At 46.4% G+C, this 20,405-nt stretch overlaps 1 protein-coding gene across 1 annotated transcript in view; it reads left to right on the top strand.

Moving 5' to 3' along the window:
- LOC307085089 (CUB and sushi domain-containing protein 3-like) overlaps window positions 1–20,405 on the top strand; it is a gene marked incomplete at both ends in the record, with an annotated part of 322,874 nt that overhangs the window by 251,081 nt on the left and 51,388 nt on the right. The window contains 15 exon segments of the mRNA XM_079749759.1: window positions 977–1,103; window positions 2,504–2,706; window positions 3,706–3,897; window positions 4,503–4,641; window positions 5,474–5,661; window positions 7,331–7,449; window positions 8,454–8,529; window positions 9,590–9,706; window positions 12,745–12,858; window positions 13,250–13,345; window positions 13,991–14,194; window positions 15,380–15,504; window positions 16,574–16,670; window positions 18,984–19,088; window positions 19,703–19,821. Coding sequence (XP_079605885.1) covers window positions 977–1,103; window positions 2,504–2,706; window positions 3,706–3,897; window positions 4,503–4,641; window positions 5,474–5,661; window positions 7,331–7,449; window positions 8,454–8,529; window positions 9,590–9,706; window positions 12,745–12,858; window positions 13,250–13,345; window positions 13,991–14,194; window positions 15,380–15,504; window positions 16,574–16,670; window positions 18,984–19,088; window positions 19,703–19,821 — 2,021 coding nt within the window.

Genomic DNA, 20,405 nt, shown 5'->3' with positions numbered 1-20,405 from the left:
CCAGCGACTTTATATTTAAGAAACGACAGTTGGGTCGACCCGGGCTCACCCCCGGTCTTAATATCGTTTCACCTTATATTATTCCCCGCTTCCTAACTTCCTCTACCTTTGCCTCGCTCCTCCTCCTCCCCCACCCCCCCCACCTCTGCTAGGTTTAAATATTCATCCAGTTGCAACGCACAGTTTTTGACAGTAGCAGAGTTATGGTTGCAGGGCGAAGATAGAGCGAGGTAGAGAGGTTGAGAGAGCGAGAGAGGTTGAGAGAGGTTGAGAGAGAGCGAGAGAGAGAGAGAGAGACGAGGAAGTGTGCGAATGCGTGAAATGAAAATATAGATAGAGTGGGAAAAGTGCAATTTTTGCCTTTTCCATAATGGATGGCGATTCTTTAAGTGGGACGACAGCCACATATTTTCCTCTTTTTTCGTTTCTTCCCTTTGTCTTGTCACCTCTTGAGGTTCTCTTTGTCTTTGTCCTCATCTGATATTGCGTAATTATTCTGTGTCAAAGATAGACAAATAGACTGATAGAGACTGAGTGAGAAGTGTGTGTGTGCTTGGTAAGTGAAAAGCAAACGCGCTTGTATTTGCGATCTAAATGTTTTACCCTGTGACACAAAAAGAGATTTGTCCTCATTAAACTTCCACTATGGTGCTTGCTTAATCACTGCTCATTGGCTGTTGTGGTTCATCGAGTGGATTTCATTGGCTTGATAAACAAGACTGCTGATAGATCATTGGTTGACCTGTCCTAAAGGACAGGCTAACCCCCCCCCCCCCCCCCACACACACACACACACACACACACACACACACACACACACACACACACACACACACACACACACACACACACACACACACACACACACACACACACACAGGTAATTGAATGGAAGGAAAATAAATGAGTTTGGTTAATCTGTATTAACACTGTGTGTGTGCTCGTGTGTGTGTGTGTGTGTGTGTGTGTCTCACAGCTGAATGCGGTGGTGGGTTTAAAGGGGAATCATCGGGGCGGATCATCTCCCCTGGATACCCGTTTCCCTACGACAACAACCTGCGTTGCACCTGGACCATCGAGGTGGACTCTGGGAACATCGTCAGGTACGCCCCCCGGCTCACTTCCTCTTCCTCTGACCCAGGGGTTCCCCAACAGGGGTCCATCTCCCTCCCTAAGGGGTACCTGGGCAGCTTGCAGGGGTTCTTGTAGAGATTTAGATTTGCTAATCATTCATGTCTGACTTAATTCTTTATTTGTTGAACAAAATAAATACAAAGTCAAATATGAATATGTATAGTTGGATATAATAATGTATTATTTATGTTTGTGTTTTCTATATGAATTTTTATTGTCGATTAAGTTTCGAACCAGGAAGCAAAGTTTTCCTCTACTTCCTCCGTTTCATACGCCTCTGCAATATAAATGACAATGCTAAATGATAATATCAGGCTATAATAGCAAAACATTAGCGGCCCGGTGTTAAGGGGGGTACTTGAGCCGCACTAATGGGGCTGTGGGGCTTCATAATATAAAAAAAAAGGTTTGGTAACACTGCTGTAATCCATCAAATAGGTGTCCGGCCTTTACCATGTCCTTTTCTTTTAATAGCATGGGATTAATAAACAGCAATGGATAAAATTCCTTCTTGAAAATCCCCCCTCAACAAAGCCAGATAAGGCCGATAGGATAATAATGAAGCAAATCTTGGCTAATGCCACTGTTCTAACCCTGCTCTACATTATTAAATTTGGGCATTAGCTAAAAGCTTTAAAAACTTACATTAAAAAAAAGTCCTTCTCTCATCTCACTAATGGTGTTATGTAGATTCTGATTTATAATGGAACACTTCAGTTTCTAATGGCATTGCTTCGCGCTACATGCCAAATTATTCCTTAACAACTGCTCGTGAACTTTAGTGAGGTAGCGATCTCAAACTAATGTTTGTGCGTTCGTAGCTTTCGTCTGGTGTAGATGTCAGCTCGGGGGCTCCCCTAAACTTCTTTGATTTTTAGGGTCAGGCAAATGATGGCACCTGCCAACCTCTGACAGGGTTGTGTTTGTATGTGCTTCCCCTCACATTGCTTTAACCCAATCAGCGTCTGTCCCTGATATCAATGTCCCAGTGAAGTTGTTAGTAGTTAGTTTCCTTGAGGCTATGAATCATTAGTCAACCTTAAGGGACCAATACCCTTCAAAATGTTTTTAAAAATTGAAACGTACTGTCAAATGTTCATAGATTTTAAGGCAGCTACTAATCTACCACGAGCCCAAATGCCAAAAGTTTCTAAAGCAACTTTGTTTGTTTGTTGCCCCTCTCTAGGTCTGGTACTAAAGGTTGAACATAACTTTTTAGTTTGTTAAATTTTCTGTTGTTCCAACAGCACCAATTCATCTCATGAGTCACCACAATGACCTCCTCCAACTCCACCAACACCGCTAACGTATCTCGTTGTTGTGTTTGTCCTTCGTCGGCCTGCTGTGCGTTGGCGTGTGCCTCCTGCAGCCTCCAGTTCCTGGCCTTCGACACCGAGGCCAGCCACGACATGCTGAAGGTGTGGGACGGGCCGGCGGAGAACGAGATGTCCCTGTCGGAGCTCAGCGGCTCCCTGCTTCCAGAGGGCATCCACTCCACCCTCAACACCGTCACCGTGCAGTTCGAGACCGACTTCTACATCAGCAAGTCCGGATTCGCCATCGAGTTCTCCAGTGAGTGAAGCGCACAAAATACTAAACCGGAATTAATCAATAGGCTGAAGGTTTGATTCAGGCTTTTAGTTCAAGTTGCTCATAAATCCTCTGCTAATTATGAGGTGTATCCGAAGGGAAAAACAAATGGGGTGTTTTGGGTGTCCCTCCGAAAAGTGTACAAAGCTTTCCGCAAAAAAACAATGTTGGTTGTTTGTCCGAAAAGTGTTCAAACCTTTACAAATAACAAATGTCAGTTGTTTGGACCGAAAAGTGTGGCAAACCTTTACGAAAAACTAATGTCGGTTGTTTGCCTGAAAAGTCTGCAAACCTTTCCGAAAGGTTTGCAAACTTTTCGGATCATCCCATATAGGAGAGATAGGTGTCACTACTTTCTGTGGTCGAACTCAACTGCACTTGGTTTTGCTAAAGTTAAAGTCTAGCATCAGATTTTGTTTTCGATCCATCCAGGGGATGAATAACAACGCTCCTGGCATAGGAATCTCTCCAATATTTATCACACCCTGGTATATTTCTACGCAAATATATTTTAGGGAAACAATAATTCATATGTTGCAGGGGTTCGCTGCGGTCAGCGAGGAACATCAACTGGCATATGATATTTCAGGGATCTAATCTCCTAACAGGGCTTCTGAGGGATGAGATGTATAGTTAAATATGACCAGGAAAAAAAACACAAAACATATTGTTTTGCCTTAAAATTATGCATTGTTTGGTTTGAATCTGGCAGCTAGGCTTCAGTTTATAGTTGAGGGGGATATTGGGATAGGGTGTTGGGATGTGGTTTGGGATGGGGTGCTGGGATGGGGTATTACAATTGGGATCCTGTGTTGGGACCGGGTGTTTGGACCAGGTGTCGGGCGGCAGGCTGAAAAGTTATTCTGTGATTAACAACCTCCTCTACTTAAAGTTGCAATTGAAAACCTGTACTGAACCTGAAGTCATAAAGAAACAAAATCCAACTAACGCCTCCCCCCTTTCGCCGTGGTGCTCCCCCAGGCTCAGTGGCTACGGCGTGCCGCGACCCGGGCGTGCCCATGAACGGCAGCCGCAGCGGGGACGGCCGGGAGCCGGGGGACTCGGTGTCGTTCCAGTGCGACCCGGGCTACGAGCTCCAGGGGGACGACAAGATCACCTGCATCCAGGTGGACAACCGCTACTACTGGCAGCCCAGCCCCCCCGTCTGCATCGGTAGGTGGAAAACAAGCGCGCCCGCAGTGCAGCGTAGCATCATTCGATGAGCCATAGGGTCATGTGTTTGTTTTGTCTGGAGGTGGCCTGTGCGCGCCATACATACATCGTAGCTATCGGTTGGCACTGCAGCAGAATCCAATGCGGACGCAGCCTTGAGCTGATGATCCAGTGCTATTCCTGTAGAGCGGGGGGAATACATAATGCTGTACACTTGGGGTACATTGTCTTATCAGTCTTAGGAACACACACACACATTCACACTGTGCTTTGCTGCAATGTGTATGCATGCGTTTCGGCTGCGAAAGGACAAATGCCCTCCGAAGTTTCACATCGTCTGAGGTGAAATTAAAGTTGATGTGCACTTTTCCGAACAATAAGTTGAACTTTGGGACTATTGAGAAATGTACAAATAAAATGCAAAAATATATAGTTGATAATTACCTTCTATCTTGCTATGCATAGTTAACTTTATATTAACTAAACATTTGCACAATACATCTACACATTTGAACAGAAAAGAACAAGTTTGTTTAATCCGTTTTCAGTCATCCTGTCTTAACCCTTCCGTTCTCGCGTCCCCCCCCCCCTCCCTGAACACACAGCTCCATGCGGAGGGAACCTCACCGGGTCTAGTGGCTTCATACTGTCCCCCAACTTCCCCAACCCCTACCCACACTCCAAGGACTGTGATTGGCTGATAACCGTCAACCAAGACTACGTGTTGTCGCTGGCTTTCATCAGGTAACAAACCACTGTTCTGTCTGGAACAAACACCCCCTTACCCCTGCATGTCTGATTCAAATGTATTTTGGAGGTTATAAATCATGCCAAATGATTCGTGGCCATAATCAAACCGCTTAGTATGGTCGTAATTCACACAGAGTCTGTGTCCAAACGGGATATAACCGGCAGAAGCGGTTAAAGAGCTGCGAGAGGAATATTATACCCTAAAAAACCTAAGAGTCCGGCGGGCTGTGAAGATCTTCACGCCCAGAAAGCGATAATGAGAGGTTGGCCTCGCGCTTCCCTAATGTGTGTGAGATAGAGTAGAGAGGAGCCATTCCCTTCCCCGTTCCGGGGGGGGGGGGGGAATGGGGAAAGGTCTTACTTTGATCCTCTCCAGTGGCCAGTGTGTTCGGTATGAAAAGTACGCTCCTTCAAATCCAGGACCCCGGTTGAAAGCGACGGGAGCGTAATGCACCTCTGATTGGGGCCGGCAGCTCAGCTGGAAGACCCGCAGGAAATTGCACGGATGGAAGTGGCCGTCATTACAGCGAGGCCTGCTCGCTAAAGGAACTATTTCGGACCGTAGTGTTATTCTTCTAAAAGTCATATCTATCTCCACTTCAAGCACTCACTGCCCCGGTGGTCTCGAAGTAGCATTAAGCGCTCCGTGCTCAATGACACACTTGTTTTGACACGGAGAAAGTCGAACGTGCAGAGTGGTGAACGCGGTGTTTTAGCAGTGTCTTCCTCCCCTACTTATTTCACTCCACCTGCCTGCTGTTCCCACGTTTGTAACCTTCCTTTCCTTCTCCTTCCTCTTCCTCCTCCTCTTCGTCTGCTCGTCCAGCTTCAGCATCGAGCCTAACTACGACTTCCTGTACATCTACGACGGGCCGGATAGCAACAGTCCTCTAATTGGTAGTTTCCAAGACAGCAAGCTGCCGGAGCGTATCGAGAGCAGTTCCAACACCATGCATTTAGCGTTCCGCAGCGACGGCTCCGTCTCCTACACCGGCTTCCACCTCGAATACAAAGGTGAGGGCGCGCCATTTTACACTTAAACGCAGCTCGCTTGTGCATCCTGTTTGTTTTTGTTCATCTCTTTATTTCCGGGCTCAGATTTGTATTCGTACGAAGTACGGCCAGGATGGTCTATTGGTTGTGTTTTTTTCTTATTTTCCCAGCCAGAAGGTTCTGGCTTCGAACCCAAAGCATTATGGGGGTTGTTGATGCGAGATGTCATACCCCTAGAGGCGCTAATGTGTCTGAGATTCATCGTGGTCCCTCTGGATTTAAGCATCTGCTAAACGACTTGGTAGCGACTCTAAAGAGGCTGTGTATGCTCAATTACCGAGAGGGATGTTTGCTTTGTTGCCATGTTACTTGACTTTTAAGTATCACCAGTTGATTGATTGACAAGGCAGCCAGCTGCGATGTCAAAACTCACTCGCGCCAATCATCTTCAACCTTAACATTTGAACCAGCCAGTTACAAGGCAGCTTGACTTTACGCGTTCAAATCAGTGTCAACATAACAGCTGGTTTAAATCACGTTGAAGTAAGAGCCCCGAGAAAAGGAAATATACCCAAATTGTTATTTGATGGGAAATTGTGGCACGTAATTTTCCTTAACAGGCAATCATACAACAATGACACAAACAGATACCGTGCCCGGCCATTATGAATCGACAGTGTGCTTATCTCCCAGCTTGAAAGATCCTTGAGGTATAAATGAGCATTTATGTGCTTGTCGCTCTGGCAAAATAATTTACAAATATCTTTTACCCGTATTTCCCTCTTCAGCTTAAAGGAGACAATTGAGTGTAATTTCTTTATAGTTTTTGCAGAAACAGTGTGACTGGAATGATGCTATTACAAAACACAAGGCTTAAGCATTGAAATGATAAACCTGCTCCATCAGCAGTAGTGGCGTGTGTGCCATGCAATAGGCATATTTGAGATAATGTATTCCTTGGAATTGTAAGTCCTCCTTTTACACTTTATTCAACTAATGACTACTCTTTGGAAGTCGGACACGACCGTCTTTGTTCATTGTATATATCCTACGCATTAGCCGCCTCAATGAAGTGTAAATGCGTCCGGGGGGAAAGTAAGCCGATTCTCTGGTTGTAAATGTGCGTTATTAAATACACCGCTTGACATCAGCAGTTTACTGCTCTCACAGAGTACCATCCCCCCTCCCAACCCCCATCCAAAAAACGAAAAAAAAAGTCTGCATTTGAATCTGTGTGACAAAAAAAGTCGTTTGGTATCGGGCCAAAGTCTTAATTGTCACAGTTCACGGAGCATATAAAGCTTTTGGGTTAGGGGGCTGTCAGGGTGAAGGGGGTTGGCCGGGGGGGGGGGTTACCCTGGGCGGGGGCCATCTCTTCCTGCTAAGGACAGCTAAGTCAAGTAGACTATTAGAAAGGCCGAGTTAATGTCTGCTGCCTCATTGATTATGGTTCAGAAGAGATATTTATTATTAAAATCATCCTCTTTTATTATGCATGTCTTCCTGTTTAACCTTCTCCTCGGTTGATCTCTCTCTCTCTCTCTCTCTCTTTCTTTCTTTCTCTCTCTCTCTCTCTCTCTCTCTCTCTCTCTCTCTCTCTCTCTCTCTCTCTCTCTCTCTCTCTCTCTCTCTCTCTCTCTCTCTCTCTCTCTCTCTCTCTCTCGCTCTCTCTCTCTCTCTCTCTCTCCAGCCAAGTTGAGGGAGTCTTGCTTTGACCCTGGCGTGGTGCTGAACGGCACCAGACTTGGTTCAGATTATAAACTGGGCTCCACGGTGACCTTCTACTGTGAAGCTGGCTATATCTTACAGGTACAAAAGAAAAATACAATACAAATTCACTCTAACTCTTGTTTCTTTTTTCGGGAACTTAAAAGCATTTGTATACACTTGAATTATTCTTGTACTTTTTGGGGTATATCTTCATTGCTGAATGCACTTACTGTAAGTCGTTTTGCTAAAGAGTCTGCTAAATGCTAAAATAAATGTAATTTACTCTCAGTCGACTTCAATCACATATCCTAGGTCTTCTTAAAGAGATTTAACTGAGTTATTTAACATTTAGGGACGTCCTTTCACTAGTTTAGTTAAGACTTATGTTCACTAGTGTAGTCACCGACCCGTGCCCTGGTACATTGATCTTTTCACTAGTTTAGTTAAGACTTATGTTCACTAGTGTAGTCACCGACCCGTGCCCTGGTACATAGAAGTAGTAGACCCATTTTGGTGAAACATGTGACACCTGTCCTCTCTGAAAAGGGTCTGTAAAGCAACACACACGGTTTCAAAATAAACAGCTATATGAGGCCTGTCCATGGATGACGGCTGTCCCCATATATATTATTAGATATTATTTTGTCACCTTCCACTGTGAAACTATATCTATGCATACATACAAAGTTTGAAGTTTGCATCCTTTTGCATCATACTTGCATCATAAAGAGGTAGAATTTAATCATTTCGATAACTTTTGCAATGCTCAATACAGCGACACACGCTGTTGTAAACTCTACAGCACCATGAGGACCCTCTTATGAGGAGGCCTTGTAAAAAAGAAATGAATCTCAGATGGACTTGTTCAGCCCAGCGGGACATGGCAATGCACTTAACATTGAGTAAAATGTATTCTGAAACATGGAAATGAGGTTAAAGGAAATCGCTGAATTGTCTTTTTTTTAAAGTAATTTTGAAAAGCAGTGGTGGACATTTTCTGGCTTTGGATTTTTCCCTGATTGCGGGCTATAATGGTACATGAGAGAGGAGGTTGTGATGATCGATGTTCGTATTAAACACAGTGTTTTCCCTCTTTCTGCTAGGGTTATTCCACCCTCACCTGCAGCATGGGAGACGACGGAAGACCGGGGTGGAACAGGGCCTTACCCAGTTGTCAAGGTAACACAAGCATGCACACGCACACACACATACAACTACAAACACAGAAATACAAACACACAGAAACACACACACACACACACACACACACACACACACACACACACACACACACACACACACACACACACACACACACACACACACAAATACACACAGAAACACACCCACACACACACACACATACAAATACACACACACACACACACACACATACATACAAATACAAACACACAGACACACACACACACACAAACAGTTACTTACACCCACACACAAATACAAACACAAAAATACATACACACAAAGACACACACACACACACACACACACACACACACACACATACAAATACAAACACACAGACACACACACACACACAAACAGTTACTTACACCCACACACAAATACAAACACAAAAATACATACACACAAAGACACACACACACACACACACACACTCACACACATAGGAACAGCCACACAAATACACACGTCATACACACACAAAAGCACAGACAGCACATGAAAAAACCTAGAGGAATGAGGTGAGGCCTAACCTTTTCATCGCGGTAACAATACAGGTACATAAACAACGGGAGACAGCCCATCAGTGAGGAGAACCTATGATTAGCTCCTCCACTGTGGAAGTAATCTCACACTACACCTGTAGTAGACACACACACACACACACACATACACACACACACGTAGGGGCACACGCAAGCAGCCATACCACAACACAAACACACACACACAACAACCCCCCCCCCACACACACACACACACACACACACACACACACACACACACACACACACACACACACACACACACACACACACGTAGGGGCACACGCAAGCAGCCGTACACAACACAAACACAAACACACAACAACCCCCCCACACACACACACACACACACAGTAGGCAAGTAGACAGAGACATACATTACAGTGTTGTTACATTATAGTGTGTGGCATGACAAATCATAGAATCTCAGTACTCCCAGTGTGTATAGATTTGTGTGTGTGTGTGTGTGTGTGTGTGTGTGTGTCCAGCGCCCTGCGGCAGTCGCTCTACAGGATCAGAGGGAACTGTTCTCTCGCCCAACTTCCCCCGGAACTACACAGCCGGACACGCCTGCGTCTACTCCATCTCTGTCCCCCGGGAGTTCGGTATGGCCGCACGCACGCACGCACGCACGCACATACACATACATGCATACACGCACACACTCATGCAGAGCACACGCACATACACACACACTCGTAGACATCACTCCTTCGCCTCCTCTCACACACACACGCACGCACGCACGCACGCACGCACGCACACACACACACACACACACACACACACACACACACACACACACTACAACAGCCTCCGGTGGTCTTAACCCGGGGCATACTTTAGGCGGCGGAGCCTCTTTTGACGGACCTCTGCACAAAGCAGACCACCTTCTCTGAAGATGTGTGGCAGCGTTTACTCTGATTTATTGCCGCATCCAGCAGTTGTCTGTAATTTCGGCAGCGGCGGGCGAAAAAACCCTTCATCGATCAAAGCACCCCCCCCCACCCCCCTAAGACTTTCTATCATTCTGTTATTGTGTAATCAATAAAGTGGCTCTGTATTAATTCCATTAGTCTACAGTACAGAACTCCATCCTAGAGAGAGACTTTTTTTCATTAGATATAGCTACGTGTAGCCGTGTGCCAGACTGCCATTCGGGTAGCAGGGATGAATAATGAAATTAAATATTTCATTTCTAATTTTCTATTCCCAAGGACACCTCTGGGTCCTTGGGCCCCCGACTCGCAGGAGTCCGCCGGAAATGCCTGAAAGGAAAGGCTGCAGGGGATCTATCAGATGATGTATTAACTATTTCATGTTCCTGATCAGTTATTGGATCCCGGTGGCTCTTTTCTAATCACCATGACGACCCGGAATGAGCCTGTGATCATCATGATCGCCGCTGGTAATATAGAACGGGGGGTTGAACGCATGAATATTGTAAAAGGAGAAGTTCCGACAATGTGTCACTTTGACAAAATGGGATTCTCTCATCGCCTTTGAGGTAGTGAATACTGATTATCGGAATATATTTGGGTTAGCGACACCACAGAGAGTAATTCACCTCTGTCAGGCCGACAATGAATGTGGACTCATTATGCCTGCTCAAAGGAAACTAATATGAAGATTAGCAAAATAAAGCGATAAAGCTATTAGTATTTTGAGGAGACCACCTAAATTAGTGGTTGATGAGACAAATTGGTGCACACATATAAAGAACTCCACAGTGGCGTTTTTTGCATTCGGCCAGGTTTAAGCAAACTTACTTGGTTTATTCATCATTGGGTGATGAATAAACCATCAGGGTTCCCTTTCTAGCCAATCAGCCGTCGCTCAAATCTGTCAGGCAATCAAATGTGGCCGTCTGTCTGAATCTGCGACTGAATCTGAGACTTTTAACATGTCAGAGGGGAGTTAGAGCCTGGTGAGCCTCACAGGTTCACGACCATAATGAAAAGCAGTAAGCACGCACGTACACAGACACACAGACACACACACACACACACAGACACACACAAACACACACACACACACACACACACACACAACATGCACGCACACGCTGGGAACAAGGAGACTGCAGTGTCCCAGCACTGCGACTTTCCGACGATGTCATCCATAGTCGTACACGATGTCACGTATGGAATCATTTTCTGAACCTTTCCAGTACAGAGAGAAAGAGAGAGAGAGGTAGAGGGCCAGTATACTGCCCCCTCGGCTTTGATCTCATGGTTTTGTGTTCTTATCCTGGTTTCTCATCATACGTGTTTCGGTTTTTCATGCACCTTTTAAGTCCACATTGTGTGTGTGTGTGTGTGTGTGTGTGTGTGTGTGTGTGTGTGTGTGTGTGTGTGTGTGCTCTTGCATTACATCAGTGTGCGTGTGTGTGTCTGTCAGGGAAATCGACTGCAATGTTTTAATGGTGTGTCAGCTAATGCCTGGCAAGCGAACTCTGCCTAGTGTGTGTGTGTGTGTTTGTATGTGTGTGCATGCACCTATGTACCTCTCTGTGAGTACGCATGTGAGTGTATGTGTGTATTAGTGCATGCTTGCATGTGCATCTGTATCTGTGCGTGTGCATGTGTGTCGGCATTCGTGACTGCATGCGTATGTGTGTGTCCCTCGTGTTGACTTTACTAGCAGAATAGACTGCACGGAGGCAAATCACTTGCCTTCAGATTCCTTAAAGTTTATACATGAGGAATGCTTTTAACAATTTCTGCTGACACGCAGAATAGCATCCGTCTCCGTCTCTGCCCCCCGGTAGAAACTGCTCCTCACTTATACACACACACACACACAAATGCTCAGACACACACACACACACACACACACACACACACACACACACACACACACACACACACACACACACACACACACACACACACACGCGCACACTAACACGCTCAGTGTGCAAGCAATCCCTCCTGCTTAGGTCCCTCTTTAGAAAGACACTTAATCCCAGCAGAGCTGACCTGTCTGAACGGTATTTTATTCATCCTAAAGCGCACACTCCTCTCCCACGGCCTGCCGAGCAACACACACTTTTTATGATGTTCCCCTCCATTGATTGAGCCTCTCATTGTATTGTTTTAAAAATTGCATCGGAAGGGACGTAACAATCCCTAAGAGCAGAAGGGAAATATTTACAGAATACGTGCGGATCAATCCTCAGGACCACAAGGTTTATTAGTGCTATACGGGTGAAGTCAACCGTACTCGTAAGAGTTCAGGTTTAAATGTTACATAGTGCGGCGTTGTCGGCCATCAAACAGCCGGGCGTTGTGCGTTGAAGCGTTATCGTTAGTTGTAAAACAGGCTAATATTTCTTAGGTCCTAACAGTCTAAGGAGCTTCCCGTTAGCATGATCCGGCGTTCCCTTTTCTTACCCCCCACTTTCCCTAAAGCGTCATTGTTTTATAATTTCGTGCCAATGTTTGGCTTCAAAAGAGTTTCACACAGAAGGTTAATTTCCAATTAAAACGAAGAGACCCACAGTTTAAATCGAGCTAGCTATGAACATTGGAAGTGAATTATTATTAATGGTGTTAACAGCACATGCGGCGGTAGAGGACTACTACCACTCCTTTACTTCCTTTGTCTCGCTCTCTCCTCGCTCTCTCCTCGCTCTCTCCAGTTCTCTTCGGCCAGTTTGTGATGTTCCAGACGTCCCTGAACGACGTGGTGGATATCTACGACGGGCCGTCCCAGCAGAACACCCTGCTGTCCTCTCTGTCTGGCTCCCACTCTGGTTAGATGGATCAATGTGTGGAAGGACTGATGGATGGATGATGATGAGTGGTGGATGGTGAGCGATGGATGGGTTGATGGCTGGATAGGCGAATGATTGGATCGATTCAAGGATAGATTAACGAATGAATGATTGAATGGATGGATAATAGATAGTATAAGGAAAGGATGGATTAATATATGGCTGAATGAATTAATGGATGGATGGATTAATGGATGGATGGCTGATACATAGATTAATTAATGCACAGATGGATGGATGGATGGATGGATGGATGTTTAGGTGAACAGTAGATGGTTAGATGAATGATAGATGCATGAATATTCAATCAGATGTTAGTGTGCAGTCCTTGACCTTGTGTTTCCCTTGTGTTCCTCCTCTCCCCTCCCAGGTGAGTCTCTTCCCCTGAGCACTGGGAACCAGATCACCATCAAGTTCACCACGGTGGGCCCGGATACCGCCAAAGGGTTCCACTTCGTGTACCAAGGTCAGAACAACGATATTAGGATGTTCTGATACCGACTGGTATCTGTTTTACTATTGTAATCTATTATCTTGTTTATTTACATGTTTGCATTGATGCACTTGCTCTTTTCCTACTTTCTACTGCAAACTGATTTGCAACAATTTCCCCTGGGATAAATCAAGAGATATCTTCTCTTATATTAAAACACCAAAAAATACTTCTCAACACGCATATACAATCCGGGCAGGCACTAGTGCACACGTATCACTTTTGACAGCTAGAAGACCCTGGCTTGTCGGTACACTCATCCACAAGCCAGCTGTGCTCTATTTAAAATAATCTACAAAGTGAAGCTACTAAACCACTCCCAAATGAGGCTCCTCCAACTTTGGTTGTGCTCAGCTTCACTTCCCAGTCCCAGGAGCAGACAATTGTGACGAGAGCATTTATAAAAAGTGACACATTTTTAATTTTGTATGAACAAGAAAATATATGCATTTTTTGTACATAGGGTAAGTCATTTTATAAGGTGGATTATTACAAGTCACCATTCTACAATTTACTAGCAGAAAAGTGGACCCCCTCCTCTGAACACCCCAACCCCTCTCTCATCCACATCCTCTCCTTCCTCCATCCTCCCCTCCTCCCTCCACCGCCCCCCTGCAGCCGTGCCGCGGACCAGCTCCACCCAGTGCAGCTCGGTGCCCGAGCCCCGCTTCGGCCGGCGCCTGGGCAACGACTTTGCGGTGGGCTCGGCGGTCCAGTTCGAGTGCAACCCCGGCTACGTGCTGCACGGCTCCAGCGCCATCCGCTGCGAGAGCGTGCCCGAGAACCTGGCCCAGTGGAACGACACGCTGCCCACCTGCGTCGGTGAGTCACGCACACACACACACACACACACACACACACACACACACACACACACACACACACACACCGGGGAGAGACTCAGGGAAGAGAGCGCTGTCCGTCTGTCTTCAGGCGGGGGTGTGGTGACTAAGTTAGACTTTAGTTTATTCATCAAAGGTTTTTGGAGGAGTGGTTGGACAGTTGGTGTCTTAAAGATATTCAGGTATGCAGCCTAGAGGTGAGCGACTGGTTAATAATGGACAGAGGAAGGGGCTTGTGACTGGACCTCTTGGTGCGGGGATTACATCAAAAGGACGGGAGGACGGGCGCGTATGAGATGCGATAGCCGAGAGACGCTGCAGGAAAACGGGACTGAACTCAGACAACGAGATAGGGTCACCTCTTTGGACAGAGCACACAACAGCAGGGTTAAAGTTGGATCTGACGCTGTTGTGGTTGTCTACAAAGAACGATAAAACAAACAACGGCCCGGTCAGAGGTTGACGAGGCAGGGACTGCAGGACAGCCAGTACACACAAGCTGATTGAAGTGTTAATCAAAACCCGGGGTGGTTCTGGTATTAATAATTAAGCCAGACAAATAGACGGCTCTCGCGTCTTTGAGGCTTGACGATCGGGCTTACTTCATAAACGCTCCGAGTGAAGTCAGTGCACGGTGAGTTTTGATCACTTCAATCTATCTACGACCTCTCAATATTCCCTGCATTGGTGCTGATGCTGTCATTGATCCGGGGGGATGGATTTACAGCAGGCGGTGACCTCGTTTTATACGGGGCGGCAGCATCGAGAGCTGATGAACACCGATCATTAAACCCCTAACAGAGCCATTAATAGGAGAGCAATGGGGGCCGTATCAGAGTACGATGTGGTGTTCGTCGTACCCAACACTATGCTAGTGGCGAAAAGCCTGGCTGTTTCCAGGGGGAATAGTGTAAGTCGTACCCAAGTTGAACACTATGCTTGTGGGGAAAGGCCTGGCTGTCTTCAGGGGGAGAAGAGCGTTAGTCATACCCAGGTTGAACACTTTGCTAGTGGGGAAAGGCCTGCCTCTAGAGGTCCCTTGTCTCCGTACGCTCTTGATGGTGGTGAGTGACTTGTGATGTAACTATGTGACACACTCTCTCTCTCTTGCTCTTTCCCTCCCTCCCCACTCCCTCTCTCCGTCTCTATGTCCCACTCTCTCTAGTCCCGTGTGGAGGTGTGTTGGCTCTGCGTCGGGGGACTATCCTGTCCCCGGGCTACCCAGAGCCCTACGACAACAACCAGAACTGTGTGTGGAAGGTGTCTGTGCCCGAAGGGGCTGGCATACAGGTAACTCAAAGCTACACCTCCCCCCTGGCTGGTGGAGGAGACAGGGATGCACAGATGAATGGATGGATGGCTGGGTAACGGTAGTAGGCCTATTAGTAAGCGGCAGGGTAGTGTGGTATTAGGATTGTGACGACCAGATGAAAGGTTCCGGGTTCGATTCCCTTGAGTAAGAAGGCTCTAAACCCCAACCTGCTCCGTAATGAGCAGAAAAGTCAACTTGGGTAAATGATTCTGCTAAATCACAGACTGGTAAATAGTATTAAGTGTTGAGTAGTATTTCCTCTAGCGTAGCCTTCGGTAGGTTTTTAATTAAGAAATAGTAGCAGATGCACAAAAGGAACATTGCGATCTATTTACAAGGGATCTGTGTCCAGATCTACCCATTGATTTTTATCAATGGCCTTATAACTTTTTCACATTTCTTCTGAGATGAGAAATAATAAGTAGCTTTCGAATTGGCTATTGTCTTGCTTAGTGCTAGGTGCATAAAGTACAGTGCTTTGTCCCAGTATCTTGTTCAGTTGGCTCTTCAGTCGAGAAAATATCCCATTCATCCTGCTCAGTGATAACTTGCTCGGTTATGTTCATTAGCTCCAGGCTAAAGTACGTGTGATCTATCCAACAAAACCTGTGTTTGTCTGTTTATAATTGTCTTGAACTCATCCAAACTCCAGTCCCATGCCAGACTCTTAAACAAGCTTTGGGCTGTTGTTTTGATGTATTCTTTATTATTATTTTTTTTTCTTTACTTTAGTGAAAAGGTGTGGACACAATTAACCCCGATCATAGAATAACATGAGCATAACATTGCTTGGTTATGGTTTAGCATAGCATTAGACAATCGTAACATGGGCATAACATTGGCAAATCACAACAAACGTGAACGTAACAATACTGGGAATTACATAACGTACCTTTACAAGTCTCGAAAACTCTGAGCACGATATTAATAAGATGACATAGCCTAGCATGACTTCACTTGCACATGAGCTTAACACAGCAGGAAGGATGTGTCCAGCATTACACGGAGTAAGTCCAGCCGTTGTGTAAAGGTCCTGTACCCTCTCAGATCCAGGTGGTGAGCTTCGCCACGGAGCACAATTGGGACTCCCTGGACTTCTACGACGGCGCCGACAACCACGCGCCGCGGCTAGGAAGCTACTCTGGTAACCCAGGAAAACACATTAATGGATGAATCAATAAATCAATAAATAAGCGGGGGTTACAAAATGGAACTTGTGAAATTACAGTTGCAATTACTTGCACGTTTTATAATTCACGAATTGCGTCTCGTCTGGGATTTCACTCGATTTCAGGCGGGGACGATGTCGGCACCGAATATTTAAATATTCTGGCCACCAGTCACATTGATCTCAATGATCATCGCTCAACATCGCCTGTGCCACTTTCCCGTCGTCGCTGCTTATGTTTCTGATGGGAGTTTTACCGCTGTGGGTCATGGTGCCCCCTACTGAGGTGTTAACCTGTTGATGGGAGAACAAAATTAGTGGTGGAACAGTTTAACGGGGCTTTCTCAGCAGGCGAGCAGCCAAACACACCTACTGACATCTGCCCGCAAAGCATGCCCACACACACACGCCCATGAACGCACGCACAAAAACACACACACGGATACGCATGCACACACATAAACATATACAAACCACACACACACACAACAATGAAAGTACAAACACACACACACACACACACACACACACACACACACACACAGAGACATGGTCACACGCACACACACACACACACACAGACATGGTCACACACACACACACACACGAGCGCATGCACTCAAACACACACACACACAGACACCTATGGTCACACGCACTGATACACACCCACACACACACACACACACAGACACAGATACAGACAAACACAGATACACATACACACAAACCCAAGCACACAGACATAGAAACAGGTTCAGTGCCAGACACGCAGCGGGGACGCTGTGCAGAGACTCCTCTAAACGGTTCTCTTCTAGACGGTTGTACCTGTAAAAAGTGTCCAAAAGAACTCCCACACATATTCATATATTCACCTGAATTAATCGCGAAGCCCACAGTGTTCAAATGGCACACACGAAACGTCATCATTAAGTCTAAAAATGACACGCGCTTTTATAGAAATCTCTTAGGAAATTTTAAGTGTCCTCTCGATGTTAAAAACGCACACACATAAGAAAAAGTAATTAAATCCAAACAACATGTGGAGAATAAACAAAGCCAATTCATATGGAGCCAATGGATCCAAAATGCAAAAAACTGAGTAATGAGAGTGAGGAAATGAGGAACAACGCGTCATGTCCTGACATCGCCACGGGAACACCGAGTATCCATCCCGGCCCGTTACATAAGCCCAACCGACGGCAGTCACGCAACAAAAGTACGAATTCACACGGCACATGTCAACCACCTCCGTGGAGGAGATCACCAGCGCATTGCTCACTGCCAGGGAGGATTATGGGAAAACAGCGGGGGACGCTCGCTTATAAAGGGCTTGTGGAAGTGGGGGGTCTGATGTTTCATCACACGGGGAAACGGCCAGCGAGGGCCCTGCTGTCACTCATGGTCTTCGTCCTCGGAGGATGACGACGATGGCGGCGGCGGAGGTGCTGTTGATGGCGTTAAAAGCTGCTGATACACTCTGCACTTTGTGACTCATGCGCTGAACACCCGGTGTGCCAGGATGTATCGACGGCAGAGTGCACTTTTATTACGTTGACTAAGTAGGAGAAGCGACAGAAAAGTGATTTGTAATAACTTTGAAACAAAGGGAACGATAAGCATGCTTTTTTTTTTTCCTTGCATACTTTTATGTACCTTTCATACAATATTTTTGAATAACTTTCTCCCATTTTTTCTCTCCCTCCTTTCTATTCTTTCTTTTCTCAACTCCCTTTCCGTCTCTTGTTCCTTCTTCCTTTCGTTCTCCCTTTCCTTCCTTCCTCTCTTCCTTTCGTTCTCCCTTTCCTTCCTTCCTCTCTTTCTTTCGTTCTCCCTCTCTGTGTCTCCTTCCTTTCTATCATTCTTCCTGACTTGTCTTTTGTCCTCCCTTTTTGTCGATCGTTCTTTCTTCCTCTCCCTCTCTGTCTGTTGTTCTTTCTTTCTTCCTCTTCCTCTCTTGCCTCTCCCTCCCCTTCTTCTGCCTTTCCACTGGCCTCCCCTCTCTCCCCTCTCCTCCCCTCTCTCCCCCCTCCTCTCTCCTCTCCCCCCTCCTCTCCCCCCTCCTCTCTCCTCTCCCCCCTCCTTTCTCCTCCCCTCTCCCCCCTCCTCTCCCCCCTCCTCTCTCCTCTCCTCCCATCTCTCCCCCCTCCTCTCTCCTCTCCTCCCATCTCGCCCCCTCCTCTCTCCTCTCCCCCCTCCTCTCTCCTCTCCTCCCCTCTCTCCACCCTCCCCCTCCTCTCTCCTCCCCTCTCTCCCTCCTCTCTCCTCCCCTCTCCTCTCTGGCCGCAGGCACCACCATCCCTCCTCTGCTCAACAGCACGTCCAACAACCTCTACCTGAGCTTCAGCTCTGACATCAGCGTGTCTGCCGCCGGCTTCCACCTGGAGTACACCGGTACCTGCCCCCCCTGCCTCCGCAGCCCCCCCGTCCTGTGTTGTTTTAGAGACACAAACGCAAAGAATTGAATGCAATTAAACTTTATTGACAGGGCGGGTTTCGGTTCATAACAGCGCTACAAAAGTGTAGCAGGAAATTAGTTTGAAATCACGGGGAACGGAATCACAGAGATTATTTTTTTTACAGAAGCAATTAAAGTCGCTTAACAAGAGAAGAAACACAGCGGGACCAATCATTTTGTTTAAAGGCACAATAAACAATGAGCGCAAAGGTATACCTGAGAGGTACAAACAAACAAAGACAATCACGGACCGGATGATTTTGACGGAAAGCTCAGCTAAAGAGTGTGTTTTAAGACGCTGTTATATATATATTATAAATATATTAACCGCCCCATAAAACACACCTCTTTACTTTAGACTCTGCTGGTTAAGAACAGACGATCCTCAGACCACTTCCTGTCTGCTATTCCTCGGCACGTCTCTTTCTCCCGTCCAAGGGGACGGTTTGCAGGGAGGGTTGTATGCGCGTGTGTGTGCTCTGACCGTGCGTGCGTGCGTGTGTGTGTGTGTGTCGTGGTGTGTGTTGCTGACCCTTTGACCTCCCCCCAGCCATCGGCCTGGAGACCTGCCCTGAGCCCCAGACCCCCAACTACGGGGTCCGCCACGGGGACCGCCACATGGTTGGGGACGTGGTGCAGTTCTCCTGCGAACACGGATACTCCCTTCAGGTGAGACACTGCACCGTGAAGCCATGAACTAGACCATGCTCAACAAGACTAGACTAAATTAGGCTTGGCTAGGCTGTATTAGGCAAGGCTGTATTAGACTAGTCTGTATTAGACTTGTCTGTATTAGACTAGGCAAAGCTGGAGCAGACTAGAGTACTTGAGTCTGGAAGATATTGGTATAGACTGGACTTCAATCGACCAGACTAGACCTCAGTAGACTAGACTGGACTAGACTATGCTAAACAAGACTAAACCACACAAGGCTAGGCTAGTCTGTACTAGACTGGAGGCTGGAGCAGACTGGAGTAGACTGGACTTCAGTAGACCAGACTAGACTTATAAACTAGTCTGAGCTAAGGCAAAAGTGTACAATGAAACATGACCTTTATACTTTGGTAGAACTATTGTACCCCCTGTCCTATTATCTCCTGTTCTGCACTTGACTCCTAGGAATATAAATCCTATTCCACTGGCCTTGTGCGGTGATTCATATAGTCACTCCAATCGGCTCTCTCACATGCATTCATAATGTGTACAGCATAATGGACTCTTTGGTCATTTATATCTAAAGGAGTGTGTTGGAT

The sequence above is a fragment of the Pollachius pollachius genome (genome assembly GCF_949987615.1).
Source record: "Pollachius pollachius genome assembly, chromosome: 13".
NCBI classification, from domain to species: Eukaryota; Metazoa; Chordata; class Actinopteri; order Gadiformes; family Gadidae; genus Pollachius; species Pollachius pollachius.
This window is presented reverse-complemented; position numbering and strand designations above follow the sequence as displayed.